Below are 24,768 nucleotides of genomic sequence, written 5' to 3' on the forward strand. Positions count from 1 at the left end.
TCTTTAAGGTTTTTCTTTAGTATCACTTTTTTAGAGAAACAAAGCACTCAAAAGTCACCTTCAGAGAAGACTTCGATCTGAATTGGGCTGTAAAGTCTCAGACAAGGACAGCTACAGCTGTCAGGTTCCCACTCTAAAAGTTTGCAAAAGCACAGCACCCGCAGACAGCATGCTTCAGAAAGAAACTGCTGCCCCGAGTGTTGGCCCTGCTGGTTGGTGATTGTGTCACCACATTCAAAGGACTCATAAATTAGTGCAAGATACAGGGGGTACAGCGGGAGGGGTGAGAATGAAGGAGATTAAAAACTGCGGTCAGAGGAGAAAAAAAAAACACCCCATAAAGCAACGTATGTTTCTGACAGTTTAAACAGACTGCAGGACAGACAGTCAAACCACATTTCCGCATGTTTTCTTTCCTTCTTTTTTTTTTCTTTTCTCTCTTGGCCTGGATCTGTGGCTTTATGCCGCCAAGCGATATTTTGGTTTACCAAAATGTACGCTATGGTCTTTTTAATTTCATGTTTACTTAACTTTCCTTACGATCACTGCTGCTCTCACTCAAGGACAGCAGCTTAAGACAAGTGTCTGAAAGAACAGTAGAGCCATGCTTTAAAGTACAGAAGGAGCCTCCTGCCGGTGGGGGTCACAAGCAGGTAGTTCACACCAGCTTGTCTACTGTCATTTCCATGCTAGCTCCTCATGGACATGAGGAACAACTGGAGGAATTATTTCTTTTGAAACATGGAAGTTTCGCAGGACAATTACAGACACAGACTTACGTTTACAAGAAATTTCTCAAAACAAAAATGATATGGGATCCCTAACCTATCCCAGACTTGGCAAACTCTGATAGAAGAATTAAAAATGAACAGGACGAAGAATGACTGGAGCAAAGAGCTGAAGTGACTGCTGAATAATTTAAGAGAATTCTGCGCCTGGGTTGGACGTTGAAAATCCCTTAAAGAGAAAAAAGCCAACACTCCAATCATTTCGAGGCCCGACATAAAAGGAGGCAGCAGGCTTCACAGAAACCCTTTCACACTCACACTCAATGCCTTCCTTACAGTGAACTGTTCCAGAAACCACTGCCCACAAACGACTGCCTGCCAAAATCTGCTGTGGTCTGGGTATAAAATGCAGATACAAACAGAGGTCCTGTTGAAAAGGATCGTGGAGATTCTTGGCAAGAGAGCAGATCTGGCAGGAGAGATGAGAAGGCCATGATAGGAAGGTGAAACAAGCAGCCAACTCATGCCTTTCCTCCTCTTCCTCGCTCAGTGTAACTGATGCGGCCCGTCATCCCCTGACTCTTCTCCTCATAAGCATCCATGATTCTGCCAAGCTGCAGAGGTCAGCGTCTGCACCTCCTTCCTAGGAATCTCCATAACTCTGACCTGGTGAACGGTAGGTCACGGGCTCCCCCTTTCCATTTCCACAGCTTTGATCCTGCCCACTTCAGACTCCACCTCCTCAACACCATCCCTGTGTGCCCCCTACCACTCAAATCACTGTACGCAACACTCGCCAAACGTGTTCGTAGGCCCAATGGTTAATGCTGAGAACACAGTGAATTAGCAAGACAGCCGGGCCCTGGTATCTGCTATATCCTCCCTTTGCTGTTTCTTCAACAGCTCAAGTGCTACACCAAGCACTCAAGGCCTTTTATAACACACCCCAAACCGCCTTTGCAACTACCCTCGTCTCTACAACAGAGCTGAAAGCGCTACCCACATTCTGAACCCGCACATCACTTTCTGATCTCTGTGGCTGCCATCTGGAATTCTCCAATCTCTTCTCCTCCGTGATTTTACTAAACTACCCTCCTACCTCCTCCATAATGGCACCCTCCTCACCCCACAGCCAGACGCTCCCTTCTCTTCTGCTTATAGCACAGCGCTGGCATCACTATGTAACACCCTGCAGTGCTCACAATGGTCCAAATGGCACAAAAAGATGAGGTTCATTGGAGAGGGAAGCATCCTTCTCCTCATAAACTTCATGGTCTTCGCAGGATAATCAGCATTTGTTGAATTAAAAAATGAAAGCCAAGGTGGCTACGTCCTCCCTCTGAGATGCCCAGCACTAGCAGCTCTTAACAAATAACACTCCCAGGGAGGAATTAAACACCTTGCCAAGACGAGGTCTATCTTCATGGTAACATTTTATATTACCATCCTACTAATCTTTGTAGATCCAGACCTAGATATTTCAACTTGAGAAGCTATTTTCATTTAGTATGTTATTTTTTGGGGTGAGTCTCAAATAAAAAGAAAATGGCAAAAGCGTGATCTCAAAGAGTGGGATTTATAAATCTAATCTGGGAAGCAGGCATGAGTATCATCTTGTGAGCATGCATCCTATGTTGGTGGAAAATACCCTATGAATTCTTGTTTAGAGCCCATGAAAATCTTCCTATCAGTCCTGCTTAGGTTTAGTTAACCAGGTCCTTACCAGGAACCACCCACCCAGGTATATCAACCAATCAGAAATGAGTTCCCATGTTACAAAAATGTTTTGTACATCAATGTACTATGCCTGGCCCAGCCTCTCTTGAATCTGACACCTCTTAAACAGAAGAACAAATTATACAAGGAAGGGGAACTGCCAACATATCACCTCCATATTGCCTGAACCTACAGTAGAGGAAAGCTTCAGAAGGATACTCAGCAATTTTCAGGGCACAGTTTCTCCGCAAGGAAGCCTATGAAGCATTTTGTCTTCCACAACTAACCCTAAAAACGTCCAACCAACTCACTGTGGAATTGCCCCATGCTTTTTATTGGCCACTTTTAAGTTAACTGTAATTTTTTTTGAGGTTAACCAAGGTAGACATACTTAGAGGCAAAAGCCACATTCTAAAACAGATCTATGTCCCGAGAAAGTCAAAACTCTTTAAAACAGTCACCCACATTCATAGCACAGTGGAATTTACAGGGGGGGAAAAATGAGCCAAGGGGGGGAAAAAAAAAAAATAGGTTCACTGAGCAGTATCCATGCCCTCAAAAATAAATCCATGTTTTGAACTCAGGTACCTATAAACTCAAGGCCTTATTTTGTCTACTATAATGTGATCAGAGCTATGGGAAAACAAGTACAATTTACTCTGCCTGAAGCAAGAGCCTCAGTCAAGAGAGTAGAACTGCTATTTTGCAGCAGGCTGGACCTTGACCCTCAGCTGGAACAGATCTGGCCAGCGTGTTGTGTTGAATTCTCCGATGGTCCAATCAATCTATGATATATGTCTTGGTTCAAACCAGAGTGGTGTCCTAGGAGAATGGCTGAAATTACTGGAAATGTTCGGTACGGAGAAGAAAGGCTAGAGCGGGGCAGTATGAGTAAAAAACTAACCCTGCTGCCTTCCGTGGGCTTTGCATAAAGACACGCTTGCCAATCCGATTCTTCCAGCACTCCCAGAAAGTGTTCTGCTCTGCAAATCAAAGCAGCATTACAAGTACCTACATGTTTTTGGTGGAAATCAAGCACACAATGAGAAGCTGAACTGAAAAGTAAACGATATGCCCTAAAAGTTTTATCAAGTTCCCTTTTTTAGAAACATGATTTTAAAAGACCATGTAAGGCCCCCCATTCAGACATATCTACTACCAACCCCATTCTATGTATCCAAAAACTGAAAAGATGAGCATTGCAGGAAGGATTCTCTCATACTGACTTAACCAGAGAATCACTGATTCTCAGTCTGCTCTACTCAAAACTGCTACAATGCCCCACACCTAGAACTCTCCTGGCAACAAAAAGGCAATAAAGATGACAATACTTCCCTCTCTCAATACTGGGGCTTCTCAGCCTTGGCACTATTTTAGACCCAGTATCTCTGTTTTAGGAGGCTGCCCTGGACACTGGTTGCAGGACGTCCAGCGGCATCCAAGCCTCTCCCTACCACAAGCCAGCAACACTTCCAAGCTGTGACAACCACAAATATCCTCCAGCAGTGCCAAATGTGCCCGGGGAAAGGAAATGGCCCAGTTAGAAAGCACTGCTACCTAGTACAGTGACTCCCAAACTTGTGTGGATCTCAGTTCTCCCACTGAGTCCGTAGGTACCATGGGTCCTGCTTCCTCCGAAAAAGGCACCCAAGTGTGCAAATACGTTTAAGAAGCTCTAAACCAGCCAAGAGCCCATCCAATCCTCACTCCGGGCAGGCACTTGAAAGCCCTATACTTGTCTGGACATTCCTATGTGGTTAAAAAAGAAGATACTGTGCCTGTTAGTCAGAAGAACAAAAATATCTGAGGCCTTTGATCACCAGGCAAATAATCATCAGCAGAATCTGAGATAAAGGATTGGACCAACCAATGGGCCTGTTAATCTGGTGTATCTGTTTATGCCGATAAATAAATACATGCATACACAAACCAAGGACTCATTATTACTTCACATTATGCTCACTGTGCCCCGAACACAACAGCGGACTATTCAGGTACATTTAATACACAAAGAACAAAACTTCATGCATTAAAACGGTCACTTACGATGCAGGCACTGCCAGTGTTTCAGATTTTAGGCTCCCAAGCCAGACTGCTTGAGCTTGAATCCCTAGTCTGCAACACATGGTACAATCCTGAGCAAGCTCCTTACCTTACCTCTTTAACTTAGTTCCACACATACAACAAGAGTAGCAAGATCCTGTCCTCAAAAAGGTTATGAATGGAATCAGTGTATCTAAAGCACTGTGTGCATCAGCTGGTACCCAATAGATACTCACTAAATCAGAGAGACACACGGGAAAAAACCCACCAACTTACGTAGTTACTAGTAAACTCCTACCCTAGAAAAAGTCTGGCAAGATGTGGTCAAAACTGGAAAAGAACTCAAGAACAAAAGCATTGTGAGATGATTCTAGGTAGTGAAACATTGGGGTTACCAGCATTATTTACTGTCTGTGACAGTCTAACACTGTCCCTAACGAAGTTCTGCCAGAAACAAACTGTACATCCTCACATGTAATGTTATCTTAAACAACCGTAACTTCAACAGCATGCCTCCCATGTCAAGCAAGGGGATAAAGGGTGCTTTTCCAAACATGCTTTGCATTCTTAAATCATCCAATTGTGAGAGATGAAAGACACCTTAGAAATAAACCAGCTGGCCATGCATCTAACCTACATCTTCAAAACGCCAAGCATTAGGGCAAGGACCTGCAGCAGAGCTGGAGTGAGATCCCCTGACCGACTGCTAACCACCCAGCTAGGCCTTTCTGTTCTGCACAAACCCAAGTCCGTCCTATGAGATCAGAAAACGCTGAAAACGCACAGAGACGGCTGAGAATTCACAATGTGGGATGATGTAAAGTATACGGGAGAATGAAAACAATTCTCTTAACTGTTCCATCATTTGCTCAGTCCTCTTCTCTGCTATGTTCAAGGCACCATTTTAAATGCTATAGGTAGGGTAGCCAATGAAACATTTCTCCTTTGGGGGGTGTGTACTGCCGTTTCGCGAAGGAATCTGATCTCTACATCCTTGCTTTATAAGACCAAGATTACATCATCTCTCATTCTTTTACTCACCCGTAAGTCATTTATTTATGGTAACTCACTATAACCCAAGCTAAAAAGCCTAAAGCTTCCCTAAACAGAGGATTCCTGACCAGAGAAGGTATGAAAACCCTGAGGGTCTGAGCCATCAAGCCCACCGTGAGCTACAGTTAGAGACATGTTTCCTACCAAGGGCCACGAGACACCTTCACCAGAGAAACCAGCACCTGCACTGGATTCTGGAAGGGAAGCTCATCTCAGGAACTCCCTACGCAGCAGGTGAACCATGCGCACTCATCCGCTCAGCAGTACATCTTCAGAAGAAGATGATCACACCGCGCTGTCATTCCAAAGCTGCACGACCCAAGGAAAACAATCTCACTCTTCACTGGTGTCAGATGTTATTTTATATTACACATTTCACAATAACTGTTCTAGTTTTACATCAGCTACAGGCTGAGTGCAAACCCTGAGAGAACCCGTGTATTCTAAATCACCTGCTAACTAATTATGGAACTTTCTCATGTTAACAGCTGCATCTCATTTTATCATCCACAGGCTGGAAATGCCTGATCAATTTTACTGAAACTTGAGTGAAAAAAGGATGAGAAAATAGTTTGTTAAAAAGTAGCATATACATGCATATTTCTACTTCGAGTTGCATTAGATGATTATGGAATTTAAAACTGAAAAAAATTTAAAAAGAACTTTCTGAGACTAAAGAGAATGGATGTAGAGTCTGAACTACTGTTCACAGGGTCACAGAGAGCCACAAACCAAGCCCAGATGGTCACTTTAAGACTAAATGAGCGGAGAGATCTGAGCATTCACCCACACTCAAATTCAAGGCTGGGGAAAGTGCGGTCCTGAGAAGTCTAGGTACTCTGTAGGACTGCACAGTTTATAACTGGCAAATCAGCACTGAGATCTGGGGCTCCTCACTATGGCACTCCTGGGAAGGCAGCAGGCACAGAGATGGAAACAGGGCAGAAATACCTGTCATACCAGCATTCTGACCTTGAGCCATATCCAGGATCTATGTTACTGGCTGGCTGATCTCCAGCAAGTTAAGTTCTCTACCTCAGGCTCCTTGTATGCATAGTCGAAATAAGTAATAATTTCATAAGACTGGTGCAATAGTACTTGCAAAATAAACTCTCTAAAATTGATTACACGCCCATCTCCTCTAACTTTGGTGTCTTCCAATTTCCTTGTCCCTTTTTCAAAGAAGTAGAAGCTCACATTGTTACTGATCCCAAAGAAAGCTGAAGGAGCCACAGCGCAGTTTAAGATCAATATGACCGCGCACCCATTCAAACCACACGCCTACTAACAGCAGGACAACTCTTCGGACACCCTCCATACTGACTGTAGTGATACAGGGACTTTCACACCGCATTGAAACTTCAGTTTGGAAGGACTCATGTTCTCTACTGAAAGGCAGACTCAGCGTGCCCAATGCATACACCCCTCATTCCCAAATTGGGTCCCCTTTATTTCTTCTTTCCCATGTCATGTTTCCACAACTTAACTGGTAGGCAGCACAGGCCTACGCATGTGTAAAGGTTTGATATTGATCACCCTGCAATCCTAACACACCCTTAAAAATATTAAGTTACTCAAGATACTTGGTTAGCTATACCTGAATACAGGTATCCTCCTATCACTAAATACTTCATGACCACCAACAGCTTCGTGATGTGCACAAGCACACACACACACTTTTCAGCATCAGATATACAGCAGAACATGATAACTAAATCCCTGCTCTCCTGGAGCTCACATTCCAGGTAGAGATGGAAGACAGGCAGTAAACCAATTGGTGCCTCGGTAAACCAATTGGTGTCTGCCTTTCCACGTGGCACAGTGTAGCAGGTGGGAGCAGCCAGCTTTAGTAAGTGCTCTGCTGTTTGGACCCTGGCTTTGTACCTCGATTTGCAGATCCCAGACTCCCTGTGAGGAGGGCACTGACACGGGATCGTAACAGGGAGCAAAGGGAGGAGCTGTACTTCAAACACAAATCACACACAGCAATCTCTCACTCATGACGAAAGGATGGACTCTCAGCGTGCCAAGTCACATTATCCTGTTCCTCATGCTGCAGAAAGTCCAGAACATCTCCAAAACAAGTACACAACTTGCAGTTTGGAAACAGCATGATCAGGGAAGGAAGACAAGAAGTCCACGATCTCCTCTCTCGGCAGGTCTCACCAGGAGACCTCAGGCACATTTGGTGACCTGTGTGAACTCTGCTCTTCCCGCCTGCCTGTGTGCTGAGCTTCCCTGACTGTGACACTGGGCTAGTCTCTTAAGCCTTTAAGCCTCAATGTCATCTGTTAAAGGAGGCCAATGGAATGACGCTGCTTGGCAAACTGTCGGGTACTCCACTGACAGGAGCTATTTAAATACGTACACGGATCCAAGCTTGCTACCTGCTTTACAGGAACATCAGGAAGATTAAGAACACATAAAACACCATAAGCTCTCTGCAAAGAAAGAGTGTCAGAGAGTACTGGTGCTTAGAATTTCTACCACTATCCTTTCCAGTTCCATTTCTTTGCCTTTCCAATGTCTGTAACCAACAAAACCCAAAAGTCAGGAGCAAAAACACATAGCTAGAAAAAGAAGAACGGACAAAATCCCAGTTACAACCAAGGGAGCTAAGCCTGCTGAAAATTGGCAGATAACCCTCATCCCTCCCGAGTTTCTCACTGGCCTAGGCAGCTGCCACAGGACCCTGAAGTCCCACCCAACGCACCAGGGTCAGCCCCGGGGGAGACAGCCTCCCAAGAAGTCAGTCCTTCACTCCAGGAGACACAGAACCCCCTGGATTAGACACACCTCACAGTATCTGTGAGCAAAATTGTTTAAGAAGGATGACAGATGACGCTCTCAACAAAGGATACGCACCTAAAGAGTGCCCTGGAGTCACGATGCCCTGCTGCTTCTTTGAAGAGCAGCTGAGAAAACCCACACCTTGGGTGTCTGTCCCCCTACTCGGAGAACAGGCTGCAACTCTCTGAGCAACAGTTTGGCTCAGTGACATAAGGTAGCAAGAGCCTGGTATCACTGCTGGGTCAATTCCAATAAAAACAGAGAGGGCATACAGGTTTGTGGTGAAAAACACCAGCTAAATCCCTCCTTACAGACAGGAAACAGCTACCACTGACAGCTGGTCCTAAGGCCAAGTCAAAACACCTGTAACTTTCACTTTGACTAAAGCCCGAGGCCCCTCCTCCATCTGAATAATAATCTCAGACACTGTTTGCAGTGCACTTAAGTCCTCAGCCTTACAGGCTGTCCTCATCAAGGGAGACAGTGGCCTGTGCTCTGCTTCTCCTCCAGCAGCCCCTTGTGCACATCCATAGCTCATAGCTCAGCCTTTACAAGACCATGCCATGGATGCCACAGTTCTGCAGAGCTTTTCTGAAGAGATGATGGGGAGGGTACAAGGGAAGAACCTTCTAGAAATCGCATTTCCTCTACTCTCTAGCCATCAAACACTGACATAGACAACAAACAGCTACCAAGGAACATCAAAGGCAGTAAAAATGTTCTCATTAAAAACACATCCTTGAAACATACATTTCCAGCATTTAATTCCCAACTGTCTTCACCTGGTATAGGGAGGAATTTTGAAAAAGGTAAATTTCTAAGAAAGGAGACAGGAAGTGAAGATGGTAAAAAACTGTGAGCTTCACCACGGCTACAGAAGCACCCAAAGAGGCAGCCATCATTCTTAGCTACTAGTCCAGCCAGGCTCAGGGCGATGCTATCTAGATAACAGAACTCTGCCAGTCACAATGGCAAGGGAGCAGAAGCAAGCAATGTGCAGCACAGATGAATGGACAGTGAAAAGGGAAGAAACCCTGTCTGCATGCTACCAAAAGCTCCATTTATCAGTAAAAACAAGCCACATGCCTTCATTTAAAAGCTTGAGTTGTGTGTGATTTCCTGCATCTAAGATCCAGAACCTCTTTCTAAACTCTGAAGAGGCCACAAAGCATCACATTTTCCCCTTCCAACTTCCCCCTTTAAACCCACAAGATGATGATTAACAAACAGGCTCTTATAGACGTAGTTTTAGGAGCCACAAGGAAAAGATAAAAGTTAAGGGAAGAACAAGTTTGTAAACAAATGAGAAATAGGGTGCCCGGGGTGAAGGCAAACTGACCTCCTGATGAGCACGCAACTCTCTCGGCTCACATGTGGGAGACCACATGTATGGGACCCTCACCTCTGACCCGCGGAGAGCAGCCTGGGCCCACCAGTCCTGGACTCCAGATACCCGTGGCGAATGTACCCACACTCAAGCGTTTCTGGGAAGAAGCCCAGAATTTAGGTGCCCAAGTACAAAACCTCTGCCTAGGGCTCTTCAGGGCTCAACATTTCAGCAATACACATGGCTGGGCTGAAAGTCTATTTCCTGACAAACTACCTCCAAGAAAGTACCCTCCAGGTACATTCATGAGTTCTGAGTCTACATCACCTGGGTTATACCACCATCTGTAGATCTGGGCCTGTTTAATCACCTTCTGATTGGCCGTAATCCCTTTCTGAGGATCACTGGGAGAATTAAAGGGAAGAATGTTGGCAGTGTGCCCAGGTCTGTGGTGAGCACACACTAGATGTATAATGTTTACTTCCACTGGAAGGGAGCTCTAATTCCACCCAAAAATCACTGCTTTAGATGTATAACCTCTGTTCTCCTGCAGTACCTCAAGAAAAACACAATCAACCGTCTACCACGCAAACAAGGAAGAGGAGGAAACCCATAGCATTGGGAAAATACTCCACCTAACCCATCCACACTCTGCAATGGGTTAAATCTCGTCTCCTGACCTTCTTCTCTTGTAGGATTTTGACAAACAAGATGCTCACTGGGCCCTGTCTGGTGTTAAGTGCCCCAATTCAGGTGCCTCTGATGGTTTAGGGAAAAATATTAGTTATACTTTACCTACACTAAACTTGTTAAACCAGAATACAACTGGCTCCCTACTGCAAAATGTGCAAATAAAAGGGGAAAAAAGAACTAACCCTAACACTATCAATAACTTCCATTTGTTTACTATAAACTGTGAAATATTATCAGAGGAAAGTAATCTGAAATTAGAAAAGGTGGCTTTAAACCTTGTGTGTCTCTGAGATTTTCCAGTCCAGTAGTATCCACTTGTTCACCCCTTCTAGATTATCTTAATGTTTACAAAGCAAAAAAAAGTTATTTCAGTAATATTTTCTTAGATTTATTAGCTGATTAGGTAGAGATGATGGTTCCCTCTCATTAGTTCACAACAGAATCGCCCCTATTTTTGAAAAAGAAAGTGAGCACCATGTAAAAACACATTTCTTCCCGCTTCTCTATGTACTCTGCCAAATCTAAGCAAGGAGATCTGTAAGACGCTGCTATATTCCCCACCAGAAAACGTTACCTTACGTGAAATTCCTTCAAAACACAACTTTAAAGGAACTGATTTCCACTCCAAGTACTTTCCCCAAATAAATTTACTGCACTAGACCGAAGGCTGGAATATCATGTAAGTCATATATTACTTCGACCTCAATAAATCTCTTCTTGGTCTCCCAACCCCAGCCTGCTTTCTAAAATAGTTCACTAAAAAGCACCAACCTAATTAACAGCAGCTTGCCCTGCAAGGCAGGCCTTGATTTCGCTTATTTACACATTAACTGCAGCCTTCTCTTGGCCAATCCAGTCTATCTCTGTACCGTGCCGAGCCTTTTATCTGCCCTGGACAGCATTTTCTCCAGCAGATGAAGTAGATGCCGATTGATTTACTGTCGAGCATGGTAAATTAATAGCAACAAATTGCTGAGGGCCCGTCTCTCTGCTCCACCATGCTTCGGTAGTTGTGCTTTATTTGCTCCATGATGGGCAGCAGTCGGCCTCTTCAAGTCAATTTCTTCTTAACAACCTGCAATACTTTTCAATGGTGAAAATAGAGCTGTTCCTTGTAAGTCAGAAATCAATATCCTATTGCCCTTAGAAAATGCTAAACAAGCAGTATTGGCAATCCACTTGGTACTAGAGGGTATCAGATATAATGCAAATCCATACTGCTTCCCTCCTTGTAGTTATTACAGTTTGCTAAAAGGTTCCTAATGTCATTTATCATCATTTACTATCGACCAGAGAGGCTATGATTATGATATCCTATCAGTTGGCAAGGCCCTTTCATTTCTATTCAATTAATATTTTAGCAGCACTCAAAGGGTTGTGGCCCAAGTCTCATAATGAAATTTACATGGCTTGGAGTTTTCTGGCCTTGATTTTTAAAAAACAACATACACATATGAACATATACACAAATATTTATATGTAAATGTGTAGCAATCACTTAACGGAGCCTACTCATTAGAGATTTCTAAAACTTCTCAATGATTCCTAGAATTCAAGTATTAAGCGAAAAGAATTACAAGCAAAGAAACATTCCGATTACAGGATATTCCCTATAAGCTAGATGGGAAGCACTCTCAGGTTTTGCTTTTCAGAGTCTGCTCTGGCCCTCCCCTGAGTTTCTATGTGTTGAATCCACACAGCTATGGTTTCTAACTCACATCTGACATTCGTTTCTTAGAGCGGTGCTCTTGGCTAGAGAGAGATTCCCTCCACAAAAAATGTCTTTAGATCTCCTAGGCGGAGGCATTGACTGGTAGCCCATCTGCCCAGGATCCCTGACCCATAGGGAAGGCACAGTACACTTACAAAGAACACTCCGCATGAGAATGTAACAACTAAACCCAGGGCTAACTGTCCCATCCAGAAAGAAAAAAAAAAAATCCTATAAAATACTTAGGGAACCCCTGGGGAACAAAGGCCAATGTTTCTTCATTTTGAAAAATTCCATTGACATCCCAGTGAGACCTGTACCACTTTTAGCCAAGCCCTGATGGTCATCTTCGGTTTCACACTAAACCTCAAGACAGTGGCCAGGTACTAATCTTCCCTGTACCCTCCAGCACACCGACCCTAACTGCCCTGGGGTTTCCTCCCAGCTTCATCTGCTCAGCTCCATCAATGCCATAAAGATTAGCCGGCATTAGATCCACATTTTATGCTCTGGTCCAGGGTCGTGTCACAAGTGCCCCTTAAAAAAAAAAAAAAAACACCACTAATTCTACCACACTAATGCTATTTACTCAGTTACCAAAATTTAAATTAATTATGTTCTCAAACATAATTGTTAAAAATTGGCAACATTATGCAGGCTTAATTAAGATTAAATCCAATTTACTAAATGTACTTTAATTGGTACTAATTACATTAGCTTTCATTTCAGAATGACAAATTCCCCATAGGTTTCACTTTATAGCTCTCTATCAGAATCAACACAGGGTGACCAGGATGAGCAAGCATCACAGGAGCAGAGGTTAGGGGCGAACAGGACTCCACTCTGTGGCTGCTTCACACCCTCCCCTTCTGGCAATCCGCTAAGTCACAGAGTCATGGCTCCATCACAACCACTACACTCTGTTCCAGTGAAGAATTTCTCTACAAATGCATTCTCTATAGCTGGCTCCGGCCAGGAAGAACAGAGGTGTTAACTAAAAAACACACAAAGGTCTCAAATATCAGAGCCACTGATTAGTAGGGCACTTCCAAGGGCTCCTGGGACTCCTGCTCTTGAACCCTTCAAGACACAAATCTAATAGTGAGGAAGCCTAACCCGATCTGGAGAAGAGGAACTCTAACCCAGGCTGATGACTCCTCTGCATTACCGCTGCTTCCCATTTACAAGGGGATCCAGCCGGCGCATCTGGAAGGGAAGCTGAGAGCAACAAGGCTGCCTGCCCAGGAAAGCAAATAAAGACAGATAGGCCTCTCTGCGTAAGGGGGAGAAAGAAAGAAAATATAATAAGTAGGTGGTTTGCAGGGCTGTCTGTATTTCATAATGTGATAAACTGCCCTCAGGATTCTCGATGTGATTGAATTTAAAAGCAAGAGAAAAAAAAGGAAAATGTACTCTTCTCAGTTTTAAATGGGCAGCATTTGAGGCCAGCTGGACAAGAAGCTGACAGAATTATTGAGATAGAAAATGCGTAAAATTAAGGAATCTCACGTGCCCCCCATACTGTGTTTCCACATGAAAAACACAGGCCCACAAACTATGTGTCGTGCACAAAAATGTAGACGGCACAAGATCTGGAAACTAGGAACACAGAAACAGAAATAAAGGGGCATTAATCATCTGAGCCAATCTTTCTAAAACATTAATTTTGTTGGAGTGGCGGGGCCCAGGGATAAGGACCAAAAACAAAATAAAAGGAAGAAAAATGACATAAACGAAATCCAGACCTAAAAATATGCATAATGAAGATAATTAACAACAGTATCTTTCATGTAATTTATTTCTATAAGGTATACCTAAGTTTAAATAGGTTTTGTCTAAGCAGGAGACACGTAGATTACTAAACAGAAATAGCAAGGCTGCCAAAATAAGGGTTTAATTTTCTATGTGGTATTGAATGTAACACACGGCCTGCAGGCTCTACTGCACTGGCATATCCAGCAGTACACGGGGTAAAACAGTGTCTGAAATTACAAGTCCTCAGCGGAAGGACTTTTCTTTCTCCCCAACTTTTTGTCTTCTCTGTTTGCCTTTATGATCTAACAAGCATTTTTCAAAGATCAATTATGTACGTAGGCATGTTCTGAGCAAGTGGTGAATAATTCTACACAGAAAAAGGAATCTATAAATAGTAAAAGTCTAATACTGTGTGATTAGTTCGGATTTTCTAAGCCTACAGGATGGTATCATCCATCTTGGTCATAAATAAGATGTGAAAATCAGGAAGGTTTCCTTTGCCTTTTTCCCAGCAGGCAAGCACATATACACCTATTGTGAAACGGTTGTTCAGATCGGAAGCATTTCTAAGAGATCATTAAAAATAAATGCTTCCAAGAGGAATTAGAATTGCCAGACAGTATTTTATATTTATGCCTTTTATACACATGTGCTATCTTTTCTGTCTATGAAACTTAAGCCAAATCACTTCATTTAGTTGCTTGCAAAAAAAAAAAAAAAGCCTGCTTGAATCATACCTCTCAGTACTCTCTGAGTAATCATGACCTTTTTTTTTTTCCCCTTCTGAATTAATTGCTTGATTTCAAGCCCCAGCTTCCCTTCTATCAGGTTCATTTGCTCTGAACAAATTTTAGAAATAGTGATGGTTAGAGTTTGTGTAAGACCCAACTAAGTAGCCTGTGGGACCTGTGCAGGGATTTGACATCAGTTTCTTGTGCAGCTCACAGATTTCATTTCACTTCTATCAGCTCACCCTCTCTCCATTCTTTCACACCGAGCCAACAAAAGCCATACATTTGCACAATTTTTAAGACTTTCTAAGAAAAGCTCTTTCACAAAACAAGTTTTAATGTCCAAACCACACAGAGCAACTCCTACAAAACAAAAGCCAGCTATATTTTAAAATTTAGTTATCCAGCTTTTGAAAGTGTCAGAGTTTAATATGCATTCAAATGTTTTAAAATAACATTTTAAATGATTGAATTTAGGATAACACAGATGAAATGTGAGGAACCACCTGTGAAAAAATAGTGCTCTAATACCCAGTCTTTAAAATACAGGCAGCCACAATGATGCACAAAAGAAAACTATAAAATATATAATTTTCCTTTCAAAATATACCAATATTATGCTCATTTAAAATAGTCATAAAAACATAATAACTTACCTGCTTGTGCATTTCTATATTCAACCCATAGGACATTTCATAATACTGTCAAAGAAAGAAACATAATTAAATTTCTGCTTTTCATTAAATAATCTCCCTAATTTATTCTAAATGCTTCAAGTATATTTGAAACAAACATAAGAGCCTGATCTAAACTAAATAATCATAATACCTATGTTAAGAAATCAAGAGGAATATTCAAATAAAATCTTTGGATTAATATACTAAAAACCATTTACGGACTAAGACTCTGAAAATAACTCACAAAACTCAGAAAAATTATGTTCAAATAGGTGTTCTTAACATCTCCAGTTGTCTTAACATACCACTAACAAATGAATAAAAAAAAATGAAAATTCAGTACCACAATTCTCTAATTCCTAGACACAATGGAAATTTGCCTTGAAACTCAGTGCTTGGAAAGAAAGGTTGAAAAGGTGATGCTAGGTTAAGAGTTTAGTTTCTCGTTTTTAGTACACTGCTCTTAGTCACACATTCAAAGTAAAACACTTGATAGCAAATGAACCAGTGAATTATCCCACAGTCTTGAGCAATCATAAAAGTACGCTGCATGACACTTCTAAAGCAGACCTACTTTTTTTGTACTTTTAGTATAACTGGAATTTATATAGAAATTCTAGTAGAACAAAATCAACATTCCTCAAACCAATGTAACACCATAGAAATTAAAAATACACATACAAATACAAGTATAGTAGTAACATAATGAGAAAAAATTGAAAAGAGGTTTGGTGTCTCTGTCATCTTTTAAAAGAAGACATTAAAAATTTAAGAGTATATTGAAAAGCTGCTTAAAATGGTTTGGTGCAAGAGTAATAAAACAACAAAGAAAACCACTAACAAAAACATTTTGCTTGTGACTAAACAAACCATCAACTTGGTTTTTGTTATTTTTTTTCCCAGTCTGCAAAAATGTAGCACAGAAAATTATACCCCATGCAGTCGAACTTTGAAAATTCAAATGAAAGCTGGTTGTCAAAGGCAAGTTATAATAACACCCTAGCATTACAGGTTGCTAATGAACACATTCCAGCAACCCAGACAGCCCTGGCAGGACGAGGGATCAACCCTGCCCTCAGCCTCCAGCAATCTGAATGCTGGCTGCTCCGGGGATTTCAAGCTAACCGGCGCTTGGAGCTGGTGCCACGGTTCTCTTACCATGACATAGTGCCGCTGCATCTCGGTCTTCTCACTGGCAAGCTTCTCACATTCCAGCTTCAGACTGTCCAAGACACAGCATAATCTGAGTACAGTGCAGAGCTTAGCTTACACCCTCCAAAAGCAAACACACACTTCCTCCTGCAAAGCATCACCTACCAACACCAAATCATCAGTCTCCACCACCTCATTAAGGAAAGGCAGGGGGAACTAGGGAAGGCAACTAGAACCGGCCTGGACTTGCCCCTTGGATATGGACCAAACAGCGGGTATTCGGAGGTTCTGGCTTTTTTAAGGTAAGTTTTTAAAGAAACAAACCAGCTAATACATTTAATTCTGGGACTGCATCCAGAATTGAATATTCATTAAACTCACCTAATAAAGGAACAACAAACTAAACATCAAATAATAACTACATATACAAGCACAAGTCCCCCAAAATGTCACAAGGGCGTTCTTTTTTTTTTTTTTTCCTTTAATGTTCCACGGAGATTAATGAAAACTCGAATCAAGCAGACTTATGAATGATGTCTTGTTTTTTATTCTAAAACACACAGACAAGTTGAATACCACCACCCAGGGGCAAAGTGGTGATCGGTTCCGAGGCTTGTTTCGCCTCTTGCGTTTATGAAATAAGAATTACGCATCATTATAAAAGCACACACAAGAAAAACGTTTCAAAGGCACTCTAAGTCTCATAATCGCCTTGAAGATGAAAACAATTTTTTTTCCAGAATAAAGTAATGAAATCGCTCACTCCGATACTTCCCAAGGCTCTCAGCTAGCCAGCGGACCGGCAGAGAGAAGTAAGAAATCAAGCCTAGAGTAATAAAGAACCAAGAAGTCCAGAGGCCCTAGAATCTTCCTGACCTCCTGTTCTCCGGCCCCAATAAATCAATATCGAAAGTTTGGCCTCAGCGTTTTCCAAGTCTCCCCAGTTTCGATTGTTCTGCCTCGGTTTTTATTTACGGGAGAAGAAAGAAACGCTTCATTTCTTTACACCTGCCTAAGGGAAACAGGCCTTGACTTTCCCTTTTGGCCCACAGGAAAAAAATAATAATACTAATACCTTTGCGGTAGCAAAAAAAAAAAAAAAAAAAGAGGTGGATGTTTGTGTGTTTGTGGGGGGCAGGCGACAAGAGCTCAGCAAACAGAAAGATCAGCTAAAGTCAACATCGTTACCTGTGGTACTGAGCCTGCAAAAACTGAAACTCTTCCTTAATCCGATCGCAGGACTCGGAAATGGTAAATTTAAAGGGTTGAGCAGGCTGATGCGGTGCCTAAAGAACAACAATAAAATATTTCATTAGCCCACAGAGCAGCCAGGCAGGGCGAGGGCGCAGGCGGCGGGGCCAGGGGCGGGGGCGGGGAGCGGGCAGCGGGGAGCGGGCAGCCGGGAGCGGGCAGCGAGCAGCGGGGAGCGGGGAGCGGGCAGTGAGCAGTGGGGAGCGGGGAACGCGCAATGGGGAGCGGGGAGCGAGCAACGGGGAACGGGCAGTGGGCAGCGCTGCCCACCCGCAGCCGCAGCCGGCCCGTCGGGGGTGCCCGCGCCATGGCGTCGGGCCGCGCTCAACCCGGCCGAGGGCGCAGCGCCCGCTCCCAGCGCCGCCGCCGCCGCCGCCGCCTCCCCGCCCTCCCTGGCGACCGCGCCTCCGCCCCCGCCTCCGCCTGCGCCCCGCGCCCCCGCGGCCGCGGCCTGGGGCTCCGCGACAACAATGAGAAAATGGCTCCAAGTCCGCGCCGCCCGTGCTCACCGGGTGCCGGGTCTGCGGGTACATCTTGCTCAGCTCGCGGATCATCCACGCCGTTCAGCTGGCTGCGCCCGGCAGGGCGCGCGGCGCATTGGCCTGGGCGGCCCGGGCGGCGGGAGCGAGGACGGCCGGGGCCGGCGGGGAGGCGGCGCGCTCGCAGGGGACGCGGTGCGGGCGGCGGCGGCGGCGTCACGGGCCCGCCGCGGGCAGGGTCTCCTGCCGCCCCGCTCCGTCCGCCCGGCCCGCCGCGCTCGCCCGGCCCGCCGCGCAGCGCCAAACTTTCTTGCTTCGTCTTTGAACCGGCGCCGCGGCTCCACACGGAGGTCCGCCGCTCGGCGCCGCAGCACACAAACTCCGCGCGCCGAGGTTCCCGCCGGGCTCCGGGGCTCTGCAGGTCTCTCGCTCACGGCGACGGTCGTCTACAGGGCACCTTTGCGCTTCTTGTGCCACATCTCATTTCCTTATTTTTCTTCCTTCCTGTTTTCTTGTCTTTTTTTTTTTTTTTTCTTTGCTGGTAACCCCAATTGAAGGGAATTGTAAAAATGAGTGAAACGCTTGCGGCTTTTTTTTTTTTTTTTGAAGTCTCTCCTTTCAAACTCCGCGAACACCACCTCAAAATAATCTGCAAGTGTGTAAGGGGGGGAAGAAAGCAGCCAACAGCCCAAACACCCGCTCGAACAGCTCTCACAACACGCTCTGTGTAGGTGACTTCTTTGACCAAATTTAGCAGCAGCTAATCATTAACATTCTGATACATATTCACCACCGGCGTCCGGGAGACCGCGGAGCATCCCGGGAGATGTAGTCCTCCCCGAGCGACCGCGGCTGAACCGGCCGCCAGATTGACTACAACCACCGGCCGGCCAAGCGACCACTCCGGCGCGCTCTCCAAACGCCCCGCCCTCCCCAGGCGTGGTAGGCGCTTGCAGCAACCAATCAGAGGTGGATGAACATTAATCGTCGTTCTGTGTTACTGCCCATCATTTCACTGCTGACAAATTGTAAGCCTGGAGGGAGGAGCCGAGCGGCTGGAACCCACGTGGGGGCCGGGCGTCGAGTGTGGCTCCGACCAATGAACGGAAACAAATGGGTTGGCGGGGGCGGGGCGGAGACGGCCCGCCCAAGGCGGAGCTTAGCCTTGGTTGACGTTGCTTAGCGCGAGCGTTCGAACCTGGGAAACATTTGTTCAGCTGTCAATCAAAGTAACGTGGGCCCCGGAGCAGGGCGGCTGCCTCTGCTGCTGCCCCGGACGCATCTTCAGAGCTAGGCGGCAGCGGCGGGGAGAGGGCGGAGGCACTAGGTCCGGAGCCTGCCGGTGTAGTCCTGCTGCACCTCCCCGCCTGGTCTCCCGGGGCTCGGCGGGGCCGCAGCCGCCAAGACCCCGGGGCCGGAGGCCGCGGCCTGGACTCCGAGCGGGAGCGGGCGCGGGCGGCCCGGCCAGAGGAGGCGCCCGGGATCGCCCTCTCTCGACTCGGGAGGCGCGGCCTTCAAGCCTGCCAGGCCCGGCGCCGGGGTCCGACACTCCACTGGACCCCGCTCCCCTCCAGACCCTCTCGCCTTTGCGCTCAGAAGAACCCGAAAAAAGTGCAGTAGGGAATTAGCTAGTATGAGTGGGTGCAGACGTTCATTTCTGAGCATCCTTTTCTGCTTGAGATCTTGGTTGTGCTGAAAAAAATGAAAAAACATTCGTTATTGTAACGATGCCCTTTTCTTGGTGCGAGAACTAATGATTCAGTGTTCAACCAGGCGCATCCTTGGACTCCCTGCGAGCCCGCCATGGAGGAGGACTTCTATAGAGCCTGGCTGCCAGGTCTTCTGTCCCAGTCTCACTGGAAGCTAAGAACCTGTACCGCCAAGTATTTCAATCCTGCAAACTGTTTCTCCTCTGACCACAAAGTACTAAGTTTGAGGAGTCCTCTGGAAGTTTTCTGCACCCTCACGGCCCTACCTAGGACCGTGACTGTTGAAATATGGCCAGCCCTAAATGAGATGCCTTTGAGTACACGTAATGTTGAAGAATTAGTAAGAAAAAATGAGGTAATTCAACAACTTATGATGATTCCATACAAACTACATTTTTGACGTATTAGTTAAATACATTTTAAAATCATTTTGTCTCTTTTCTTTTTACTTTTCTAAGCTGGCTGCTAGAAAATTTAAAATTGCTCTATATGCTCAGATATTTCTATGGGACAGCACTATTCTGAGATATTCCCAAGAATCGAAAGTTAGATTACATGAGACTCTAGGACAGTGAGCTTTCTAAGAACAACGATCTCATTTTATTCTGAGGTTGGTTATTTGCTCTTACTGGAAATTTTCAGCTCTGTTAAATCACTATAATGCTTGTGTGGGAAGTTCCATGTTGTCTACTTTAGTCAGAATGTTAGCTAGATCTGTAAGAATAGGGAGTTGGTTGTATATAAGGCTGCACTCCAAATGCCCAGAATGATGACCGACCCATAGTTGGTGCTTAGTAAATATTTGCTAACCACATTAATGAATAAGTGCCACCTTATATCAATATAAAAAGCTTCTGCGTCATTCGGGCCATATTTATTGAAGTTCTGTGCAGTTAATTCCCAGGATAGGAAATAAGAATTCTAATTGTAGAACCTAAAGAGCAGAGGGTCAGTGAACAAAGATACTTTGTTCTGTTTGGATCCCATAGCTTAGTGTAGCTTTCTCCTAATACTTTCTGAAAGGTTATGTCAACAGAAGGGAGACTAAAAACATCAGGGTGTTTCTTTATTTTTTCAAGTACAGTAGTAAATGATAGCCTTTGGATAGGGTTCCTATTTGGCCATGGGGCAGCCCTGAATAGTCCACAGCAGTGTCCCAGGAAGATGGCCAGTGGTCCAGCCCTTACCCAAATCAGGAAGTGGTGGGTCTCATGGCTGCTTTTGTGTCTTCTGCTATCTGCCTGTGCTTCTCTCATTATACTTGTTACAAACTCTTGACTCACTTGTGAAGTTATCTGGAGACTTGTCTTATTCCTACCACAGACCTGGGCAACGTGGTGTCCAGAGTTTTCACATGGGAAGGGCATGGCAGTCGCTATTCCTGTTGAAACATAGGCCTGGGTGAGGGTGGGAGTCCAAACGGAAGTGATACACACCAAGCAGGAACACTTTTCTGTCAGTTTAGATGTTGCAAGCCATTTATTACTTCATCAAATATTTATTGAATGCCTGATATGTACCAAAATATGGAATTTAACAAATATGGCTATTAGTCATTTCTTGCTTCTTAAATCTAAACTAACCATGTTTGTCTGCTCAGTGAAAACGGATCTGGTCCCCTTTAAACATTTTCTAGTGGCTGCAAAAGCTTTGTCAATAAAGAACACCAGTGAGACATTGCAGAGGAATGATTTGGTTGTTGGTTCTGGTATGCATGCTGGATGAGTACCTTAGGCACAAGTAGCAAGCAGTAGTACCTTTCAGCTTCCTCCAGAACCTCCCTTTAATGCTTTTGGAGTGAGCATCACTGAAGAGATTTCTCTTGACACTCTAGTGGATGGACCTCTAGCAGGATCTGGAGGCTGAGTGTCTGGCACAATCCAGAAGACAGGTCTTCAGAGCAGTCCACCTGTTATTCAGAGAGCTGATGTGCTCTCTTTAGCAAGGTCCAGAAGAGCTCAGCCCTACGATCTGGGGCAACTCTTTTATGAATACTCTGTCTCAGTCCTAGTGGTGGTTACTGCTCCTTACATCTGCTATTTCTGTATGTTCTAGAGTTTTCTTCTTACCAACTCCTCCCTGCTCTCACACCTATTATTATAAATAATAATCTTGTAGTTAGAACTTGTTCAAATTATATTCTCTCCATATTGCACCCAGATGGGTGGAGTAAACAACATAAGCCCAGGGTTACACTCCCATAGAGACAGAGTGAGAAGTGTTACAAGAGTAGATAAAGCCCCGGGGTAGCAGTCAGCAGAGTGATGAAACTGCTTCGTAGAGAAGGTAGTGGGAGGCTTCTCAGTGGAGGGGACATGTACGCAGATGCCTGAACGCCAAGAGAGAGAGAGTCAATCGTAGAAAGCATCACTGAGAAACAAGTTTCAGATGCTGCAAAGGTCCCATTTCAGGAAGTCCTGGTAACTATGAGAATTTTTAAAAGACCAGTGTGTTCCATGGGAATAGTAATATGGCTAAGTCATGTCCACATCTGTGGGTCTTGATCACCTGGAGCTTCTCACAGCTGATAAAGACATTTGTAGATGTCCTTTTGTAACACTGGAGATTGACTCCATCCCTTGCACATGGTAGGCAAACTCCATAACTTTGGGCTACATTCCCAGTCTATTTTAAATCTTATTTTGAGGCAGGCTTTTGCTTAATTTCCCAGGCTGACCTTGAACTTGGGTCCTCCTGCTTTGGCTTCCTGAGTAGGTGAGATTATAGGTGTGTGCCACTATTGCCAGTTATGGTAGTTGTTTTCTATTTTGAATATAGTGGAAAGATGTCGTGGGAGGAGAAAAGGTCTGTAGCCAGGGAGTGAAGGGATCATTACAGGTATCAAAATGGTCGCAAGGTACCCACATTCATTCTTGACATAAAAGACTAAATGTATTTTGGAGGCATTGATCTGTTCAGAGGCACACACCCACCCTTTCCACCCACACACATGCCTGGCTCTGTATAGTTCTACCCCACTGATGAGTGACGGGCAATGTTACTCAAGGGTAGAGGTAACCCACACAAGTAGGGAGTGCCAAGCTCTGCTGTGAATAGACAGCCAGAGCACCAGTAGTCACAGAATATCAAGTGCATACGGATCCTTTTCTAGATCAGCAAAAGATTTGCCCCATCCCTGGTCAACCACCACGCTCCTCTGTAATGACGCGGAGATAACTGGGCACTGTACCCTTTACTAGCACATTTAATACATCGATCTCCAAATATTGTCAGTTTTCTAGACCTGGCAAGAGAGAGCGCTATCTTTGCCAGTTGTTTCTGTGTGCCATCTTTGCGTTCAGGTGATCCTTCTTCGTTTAGCAGATACAAGATAAGAGGCCCTCATCACCTTTGAGGTGTAGGGAATCGGTTTGACATGTGGTAGACAGATTTGTGTCAGGAGATTTCTGGGAGAAAACCTTCTTCATGGAAATGCTGCAGTTTTTTAATCCCTAGAGGTTGTCCTTGGTTAAGTCTTCTGGTAGAGAGGAACACAGTCCTCTCTCTTCCCTCTCAGGGACTGGTGTGCAGGCAAAGTGTCATGAATGTGGGGAAGGATGGTCTGGAAGTCACTTGGAGCAAGCAAAGGGACCAGGGACCCTGGCTTACTAGCGGTGATATGGAGGCAGAAGTATAAGTCTTTCTCATTCCAAAAGAATTCTTGGTCCAAGACAGAGATCCCCTCTAGCTTAGTCACTTAGCACTAAGGGGATATGTGTGGTTGTAAAGGTCAATGAAGCCTCCCTGTCATTAATGGTCCTATACCATGTCAGCAGTAGCTCTGAGAGGTTAAAGGACTCTTAAACTTTCTGCTAATCTGACCAATTGTCTTGAATAGTTAAAAAGAAATGTTAGTTAATTTATGCTGTGTGCTGATCAAGCACATCATTTCTAAGGGATACATTGTTAGATAAAACCGCTTTCCCTGAGCAAAGCTCACCGTACCTTTCCTTTTTTGCAATCTAGAAAGGAACTTGAAAAGATTTTGTTCCATCCTCCTGCTTTTAAACAAATTGTTTCCACTTTAAAGATTAATCAATTGAGGCTCAGAAAGAAGTACATCATCTGAGGTTTTGTGGCTTGAAAGTACCGAAGGGGAGATTGTCTCTTAATTTCTTGTTTTGTACCTTGAGTAAACCCAAATTCCACACTTAGTATTCAACAAAAGTAGGTAATTTAAGTGCAACTCAAGATTCTTTTCTGTTTTACTTCTTTTCGGCAGATGCTTTATTGCTGAAGTGGTGGTATCTGGGTGAATTGAGGAGGAATGGCTGTGTTGCAGCTACCTCTGGGCAGAGGCTGACCATTGAGGGTTCCCTCAGCCACAGACCTCACCCCCCTGCACGAGCATCTGAAGGTGTGGTAAGTGAAGGGCAGGGGGCTGAGCAGAGCTGAAGCTCCAGTGCACTTCCTGTCTGCAAACACCCCTTCCTCCACACAGCTGGGGTTGCTGTGCCTGCTTGCCCGATTGCACTCTTGCTGGCTACCAGAGAGCTTGCAGGGCAGATGTTACAGGGGCAAGGCTATGTATTTACTCGAAATCAGGGCATATGGAGAGGGGGTAGGTGTAGGGAAATACAGCTAAATACTGTATTGCTCTATGTGAGAAAAATAATTGATTATATTTTCTTCCCACTTTTTTAAAACTTCCCTAAAAATGACCTCTCGAAAGGCAGGCTGCTTTGGAGAAAGAGGCTGCCAACACTTTTTGTTGATATTCACTAGACTAGTTGTTTTATAAAGTGATCTAAACTGTAAGAGTATATAATCTTAATGCTAGTACAGTGTGGGCTCCACTGCCACTATTCAGTTCAGTACGTAGCCTTGGTATAATATTTTATCACTTGGATTCTGGGGGATCTCAAGACTCCCTTTAATAGCAACCCTTGCATGATAGTATGAACGAGGCATCATTTGCAGTGTGGTAACGAGTCCACTGTGGGGCTACTTTTA

At 44.6% G+C, this 24,768-nt stretch overlaps 1 protein-coding gene across 13 annotated transcripts in view; it reads right to left on the bottom strand.

Moving 5' to 3' along the window:
• The window catches only part of Tle4 (TLE family member 4, transcriptional corepressor), a 139,669-nt gene extending 120,797 nt beyond the window's left edge, over positions 1-18,872 (bottom strand). For 5 of the 13 annotated variants that reach the window (XM_063249511.1, XM_063249510.1, XM_063249497.1 and 2 more), the window contains exons 1-4: positions 17,898-17,951; positions 17,565-17,662; positions 16,383-16,446; positions 15,204-15,248 (exon numbers count right to left, since the gene is read on the bottom strand). In XM_063249511.1, coding sequence (XP_063105581.1) covers positions 15,204-15,248; positions 16,383-16,446; positions 17,565-17,662; positions 17,898-17,936 — 246 coding nt within the window. In that variant the 5' untranslated portion in view covers positions 17,937-17,951. Of the gene's footprint in view, positions 1-15,203; positions 15,249-16,382; positions 16,447-17,564; positions 17,663-17,897; positions 17,952-18,136 lie in introns of those variants that run through there. The other 8 variants (XM_063249507.1, XM_063249506.1, XM_063249486.1 and 5 more) reach the window with 4 other exon arrangements.
• Positions 18,873-24,768: the final 5,896 nt, after the last annotated feature.

This window comes from Cavia porcellus, unplaced genomic scaffold (assembly GCF_034190915.1).
Source record: "Cavia porcellus strain 051 isolate PalLab524CR breed Dunkin Hartley unplaced genomic scaffold, mCavPor4.1 scaffold_1, whole genome shotgun sequence".
Taxonomy (NCBI): Eukaryota; Metazoa; Chordata; class Mammalia; order Rodentia; family Caviidae; genus Cavia; species Cavia porcellus.